The 7,002-nt window shown below is 49.8% G+C and overlaps 1 protein-coding gene across 1 annotated transcript; it reads right to left on the reverse strand.

Moving 5' to 3' along the window:
* Positions 1 to 800: 800 nt before the first annotated feature.
* On the reverse strand, positions 801 to 6,388 carry LOC127297099 (uncharacterized protein At4g28440). Its single transcript, XM_051327366.2, has 2 exons — positions 6,064 to 6,388; positions 801 to 1,119 (listed from the first exon to the last, which is right to left on the reverse strand). The coding sequence occupies exons 1-2, from the start codon at positions 6,314 to 6,316 to the stop codon at positions 935 to 937; spliced, it is 438 nt and encodes a 145-aa protein (XP_051183326.1). The 5' UTR covers positions 6,317 to 6,388; the 3' UTR covers positions 801 to 934.
* Positions 6,389 to 7,002: the final 614 nt, after the last annotated feature.

Genomic DNA, 7,002 nt, shown 5'->3' on the forward strand with positions numbered 1-7,002 from the left:
CAGTCTCTTTTTGAGAGAGTTTCCTTTTGTTCCGAAACCGAGTAAAGAGAGTTCGGTAAACTGGGATATCATACTAGCCCTGCTACAACAAGGTACACGCAACACATGGATGCATGGTCCTGCCGGCCGATGGCCTCAGAGGCTTGGAGCCATGTACATGCATCCATGTAGCGCCTGGCCTTACCGCCGGGAAGGCATAACCATGCTAGATCTTGGAGATATATACACTCTATGAATACATCAGTGAACCCGTGGGTAAAAGAAAGAAACCTTGGCGCTTTGGAATCGAGTTGTGGACTTGTAGTGGCGTGCCATGGCGAATTGGTGATTGGTGCCACAGTCGCAGGTGCACGCCGGCCGGAGCCTGGAATCGTGCAAGTGGCCCACCAATCCAGGCCTCCACCGGCATCTCTTCTCTTCCACGGAATGTGACAATCACGCCTTGGCGTCTGTCGGAACTAGCTACTGTGTGTGCAGGGCCTCTTATCTTCAACTCCACGTCTCCACCGGCATCTATTCTCTTCCACTGTCACGGGTGTAGTTACTGTGCAGGGCCAGTCACAGTCAGCAATCTTGGCCGGAGTGCTGTTCTCGTATCTGCATGGAACAAGGTCACGCTGTTTCCCTCTCCATCGCTAACCAGCGTTTTGAGGGATTCTCCGCACTTGCAAGCCACCATTGTCGAACTCCATTTGCGTGGCAATTATCATGCAGCGCCAAGGGCAACCAACCTTAATGCCAATGATACAATGAGCCATAGGGGCCACAATAAAACTAGCTACTAGCCCTTTTTTCATGGATGCACAAATGGATTTCGTGTAAATCTCGCTGGCCAAAAAATTTAACACCAGCAGCAAACAGATAAACATAGAAATTCTTCCTGAAGTTCGACATGCTTTCTTATGGAAGCAAAAGAAAACAGTTAGACCGACCACTAAGCCACGTTAACCAGCTCGTACTCTACTAGTGACATGTTATTGTCCTCTTTCACGGTAAAACTAGCAGGCTCGGTAACCTCCACGCGCCCCCACTTGTCGACTGCAAGCCTCATCGACCCCTTGAACATATCAATTCTCGCATTCCTCAAAAGCACCGTAGTGCCTGGCTTCAGTAAGTCAACTGTAAAAATAACAAACAGTATCATCAGGTTACAGGCGCATACACAGAAATACAGACTGTCGTTCATGCAAATAAAGATTTGCGTGAAATATTTGAACCCCAAAAAAGAAACAAGACATGCAAAGGTGGATAGCAGAAAACATGACAACCATCACAGAACAAACAAGAACTTATCATGTAGATGTGTCCAAGTGCTAGAGACATACCAAACAATGGCTTCTAAATGGAAAAAACAAGGTGCTGTATGAGGTACTTCCTAGTTGGGTAAACATACAATGGAAAATCAAACTCAAGTACAGCATACCCCTGAAATTGCAAAATCATCTAAGCCTCTAAAGTTAAACTGTATGACACTCAACCTTTTCACTGAAAATCTTGTACAGCTTTTATCAGACAAGATTATCTAAGACATTAGCATTAGAACCTTTCGAGAATAGAAGTGCTTGTCAGGTTTACTAAATAACACAATTATTATGCTTTGAACAATGTGTAGGGAAGGATGAAAACTATGAAAGCACTACATCAAAAAGAAATAAGACCAACCTTCACAAGTGGAAAAGTGACAACCAAAATGGAAGGTTGATATCTACAACACACAAGGATAGAAATGAACTGGTTTGGCAGCATTGAAAGAACTATAATTAAGGATGGGCGAAATTGCCTCCGCACCAGTACTATCCAAAATAAGAACAAAATATTCAAGGTTGCCAAACACCACTGATTTTAGTTTTCAACTCACTATTGTTAGTCAACAGGATGTGTACACTGTACAGTTCAACTTTATTTTAAATGGAAAAATATCCCTCCATACTAGATCTTGCCCAACCTATTCAACCAGGCGATGTCCTGCTCCTACCTCATATTGTCATATACCCCTTTTTCATGTATCTGTCACACAATCTGGAGCACCTGCTCTTCAAAGTCCTTGACTCTTGTGACACTCCTCAACCCCTTTGTCGGTTACTCATCTTGAGCTGCGAGGAAGTTTAGACTGGATGCCATCGGCATGCTATGATGGCCAAGGAGGACAGAATGTTATTGCCACCACGGCGTTGCACATTAGGCGAGGGCGTCCTGGTGACTTGCCACTGCTTGCTAGGACTATCTATTTAGGATTTCATCAACAAGTTTTGGTGTGGTCAGAGAATTGGTCTCCAAGGAATTAACTAGATTACTTGTTACGTGTTGTTCTTAATGAGAACAATCCAGAGCATTTGGGTCTTTTGCTCCACATGTTAGCTGTTCTTAGCTGATAGTGATATTTTGGGTCGGAAGGAATGAATTTTGGCAACATTTGATGTCTGTGTTATATTGGGAAGTAGCCAAAAAAATGGTGGCAGCTATGCGATTTCCTCTTTAAGACAAGGTGAGCTATGTGGATACAAGCATACAACATATGATCACTGACTTGCACTGTCAAACAAAAAAAACATTTTGGCATATGTCCAATTTGAGGTAATATTACGAAATAGGGGAGACGCATGGGCACTTTTGAAAACTTCAAAGGCAGCCACATAGCCTTCCAAGGTGATGCCTATAGGCCTGGCGAAAACCTCACACCTAGCCTGTTGTTAATCGTACCTGCCTAATCAGCTACTCCCTCCGTTCCCTGTCCAATTTGAGGTAATACTAAAAAGGAACGGAGGGACTAGGTGCTAGGTTGCCGCTGAACTAACACCCAGTGCTTGGGAACATTGGCTGTGTGAATTACCTAATGTTAGCTACCATCGTGTATACCTGGACACTGCAAAGGCCTAGGAGGGTCAAACACCCAGGGCGGGAAGGCTAGCCACCATGTTGAGGCATGGCAAAGATGCAGCTAGGTTGGGCTATAGATATGTAATAATAGGCAACAGCTCAGGGAAATACTCCACCGCCCGAGAAATCTATTCATTAAATGGAATGAAATGTGATTTTAACCAAAGTTAGACCACAGAACAATGGGGGCAAATTATGAAAGTGCAGGGTATTTTATAAGGATGCTCGATGTTGCCAGTGAAAAATATCCATAGCCAAGCAGGCACATGTGCGGTTTGTTCTCGGATCCTAGGCAGGCTAGGAAGCAGCTACCTCTGGAACATAATACGATTTAGATCAGGACTGCATATGTCAAATTTCAGGTGATAGTACATAATATGGCGACACATGGATACCTTGGGAAACTTAAAAAGCAGACACGCAGCACTAGACCTGGCAACATCTTCACAGCTAACTCGTTAATCGTAGTCTGCCTAATCAGCTAAGAGCTAGGCTGCTGGCCAACTAGCGCCCAGTGCCTTTGTGAACATTGAGTGTGTGACTTTCCTAATGTTAGTTGCCATGGTCTATAGGTGGATACCGCAAAGGCTGGAAGGGCCAATCACCCATCTCCAGGGCAGGAAGACTAGTCATCATGTTGCTTGGCGTGGCCAAAATTCGGCTAGGTTGGGCACCCTGCAGCGCCACCAAGAAGACAGCAACCCAGGTCAGAGGCAGACAAGCAGTGTGGCTTCAGGACCTGTAGGGTCTGTTTGTTTGGGCTGCAGCTTTTGAGAAGCAGCTGTAGCTGTTGAGCTGTGGAAAAGCAGCTGTGGGAAGCAGCTGTGAGAAGCAGAAATTTGATGTTTGGCAGGAGTGCTGTTAATGGCTGCTGTAGCTGTGATGACGGATGAAATCTCTGAAATGCCCCTGAATACTGAAGAAGTTGTATAAATGTTGATTTGACACGAATCAACTAATTTTAACAAGACTTGTTCATATAAAGTATAAAACATTACATATATACAAGATAATATGAGAGTGTTGTAACATTTATATTACTAGATATATTCAAGATAATATGAGAGTGTTGTGACATTTATATTACAAGACATGTGACATTTACACGATTAGTCTTTTTTCTGGTTTATTTACACGACACTGCCATGTATCCTCTGCCACTACCCAAACCCAAACACTATTCTCTCCTCTTCCCCAAGCACAAGCAGGCCTCGGACGCGGCCGCCTCCGCGCGAGCAGATCCGGAAGCAGGCCTCGGACGCGGCCGCCTCCGCCGCCGCGCTCGCCACAGCCTCCCGCCACCTCCACCTCGACCGCGCGCGGCACCTCCGCCTCCTCTCCTCGCTCCACCGCAACCTTCACGGGCAGGACGACGACAGGATGCGGGCGACGGGCGCGAGCTGGAAGACGGAACAGCGGCCGGAACGGCGGCGGCGGCCGGACGCGCTCAAGGAAGCTCCACGCGCCGGCGAGCACGGGGACGAGCTCCACGCGCCGGCGAGCACGGGGACGAGCTCCACGCGCCGGCAGGCCTCGGCTAGCTCGGCAGACGAGCTCGACCGGGCGGAGAAGGCCGGAGGCAGAGTCGGCGGAGGCGGAGACGAGCTCGTCCGGGCGGCCGTCGGCGGCCGAATCAAGCCCGGCGGCGAGCTTCCGTGGGTGGAGATGGTCGCGGAAGTGGCCGGAGGCGGCGGATGGGTCAGGGCGGCGGTCGCTGAGCTTCCGACGGCGGACGAGCTCCTCCTGCCACTTCGGAGATGGCGCCCCGGCCGATTCAGGGACGGAGAGGGGGGGCGCTGGCGGCGGGAACGGAGAGTGGGGGAGCTGGCGGCGGAAACCCTCGGGACAGGGAGAAGGATGGAGCGCGTGGGGGAAATGGGAACTCTGTCAGTCTGGGGGCACCTCTCGGTGGCAGTTTTTTTGTAGTACTTCCGAAGTCATGAGGGTAATTTTGTCCACCGTATTTCGGAAGCTCGGGAAGCAGGCAAAAGCACCTCCCGGGCTGCTTCGATCGACTGCGGTTCCCGTAGTGCATTTGCCCACAGCGCTTCTGCCAAGCGCTTTTCTATTTTTGGCTGTTTGGTTGCGCTTCTGCTTTTGGACCTCTAAAAGCAGTAAAAGCAGAAGTGGAAGCCCAAACAAACAGGGCCGTAGTGTGAAGTAACGAGACCAGAAGCCAAGTAGATATATGATTGGCAACAGGTCAGGGCAATACTCCACCGCCCGAGAAATCTATTCATCAAATGAAATGAAAAGTGATTCTAACTAAAATTGGACCACAGAACTATGGGGAGCGAATTGGGAAAGTGCAGGGTCTTTTATGAGGATGGCAGATGTTGCCAGTGACAAATATGCATAGTCAAGCGAGCACATGTGTGATCTGTTCTCGGATCCAAGCCATCAGGCTAGGAAGCAGCTACCCCTGGAACGATGTCCATTTCGTGCTCGTTTTTGTTGCATCTAATCATGTTATTTTACTATGAGCACTCCTTGTTGAACTGAAGAAACCAGAACATGGTGTGCTAGCGGCAACCAACAGTGGTTATTGACCTGGGAAACAAGCTGCAAGGCCGCAGCTGAAAACGTATATTTTGGAAACCCAAATAACATGTGACTTTCCATATGTGACTTTCTTTCAAGTCATGTCCAAATAACATGATTAAGAAAGTGCATGGTCTATTATAAGGATGGTCGATGTTGCCAGTGAACAATATCAAAAGCCAAGCGAGCTCACGGGTGATTTGTTCTCGGATCCTAACCAGCAGGCTAGGAAGCAGCTACCCCTGGAACGATGTCCGTTTCGCTCTCGCTTTGTTGCATCTGAACATGTTATTTTACTAAACTGACCGCTCCTTGTTGAACTGAAGAAACCAGAGCATGGTGTACTAGCGGCAGTCTGCAGTGGTTATTAACCTGCTATAAACAAGCTGCACGGTTGCAGCTGAAAACACATTTTTTGGTTAACCAAATTAACATGCGACTTTCCATATGTCAATTTTTTTAATAAAAATCATGTGTACAAGTGCAAATAACATTTGTGAAATTCCGAGTGCATTTTTTTGATTGCGAACGGCCATATCAATCCGATTCCGCATTATAAATCTCGCACGCATAAAAAAAGCTCTGCGTTATAAACCCGGCACACAACTACTAAACAGTAGGAATACAAGTGGAAACCAGAATCACCTTGGTCGTTGCGGGCGGTGAAGACGATGACCCCGGTCTCGTCACCGACGATGCACTCGGCAATGCGGACCTGGCGGGAGGCAGCGGGCCCGCCGCCTGCGGCGCGCGCGCGGGGGGCGATGGGTTTGGCGCTGACGACCTTGACGGTGAGGGTGTGTCCGACGGTGCCCGGGCCGAGCTGGTCCACCTTGACGAATACGGGCTTCCTCAGCGCCGGCTTCTCGCCTCCCTTCGCCGCCGCCACCGTCGCCATGGCCGCTGGTTGGATTCGGAGTGGTGTGGAAACCCTAAAGTCGTCGGATTGGTACACTCTGGGCAGTTGCAACGGCTTGGGGATAGCTTTAGCTTGGGCTTGGGCTTGGTCTTGGGCCCAATTCCCCAAATGGGCAAATAGAAATACAGGGAAGCATATGGGCCGTCAATGGGCCTCAGCCTCAAATGTGCCAATTCACCAAGCTTATAACTTCTCTGGACTTCGGCAGAAAAATCTTCGTCGCTGCGCCATGGACGGCTTGGGCTGGACGCAGGCGTGGTGCTTCGTCATAGCCACCGGCAACTGGGCCGCGGCGGTGCACCGCTCCGCCGGCGACCCGTGCGCCGTGGCCGTGCTCGTCGGGCACTACCTCGTGACGCTCCTCGCCGTCTACTGCCTCCACGCCGTCCGCCGCGTGCCGCCCGGCCCCGGGAGGCGCCGGCTCAAGGCGGCAGGGGCGGTGCTCACCTCGATCCTGATCTCCATGTCCGCCGGCAAGCTCGCCGCCACCTTCTCGTCCATCATGCTCCCTTGGGCGGCCGTCTCCGTCTGGGTTGTGGCTGCTGGCCCCGTCGGCCTGCTGCTCTGGGGAGCGTTCTGCCGCCGGCAAGCTGTTTGACGAAATGTTTCGTAGAAATAGGGACAGGAATTGCATTCTGTTCTGGGATTTGGTACTCGATTTCGTT

Source organism: Lolium perenne, chromosome 1 (assembly GCF_019359855.2).
Source record: "Lolium perenne isolate Kyuss_39 chromosome 1, Kyuss_2.0, whole genome shotgun sequence".
Taxonomy (NCBI): Eukaryota; Viridiplantae; Streptophyta; class Magnoliopsida; order Poales; family Poaceae; genus Lolium; species Lolium perenne.

What these genes read in the sequence shown, in the direction of transcription:
- LOC127297099 (XM_051327366.2), bottom strand. Translation starts at nt 6,316, where the DNA reads ATGGCGACGGTGGCGGCGGCGAAGGGAGGCGAGAAGCCGGCGCTGAGG. An exon ending in CACCGCCCGCAACGACCAAG is followed by an intron (nt 1,120 to 6,063) that starts GTGATTCTGGTT and finishes TTATTTTTACAG; the next exon opens with TTGACTTACTGAAGCCAGGC.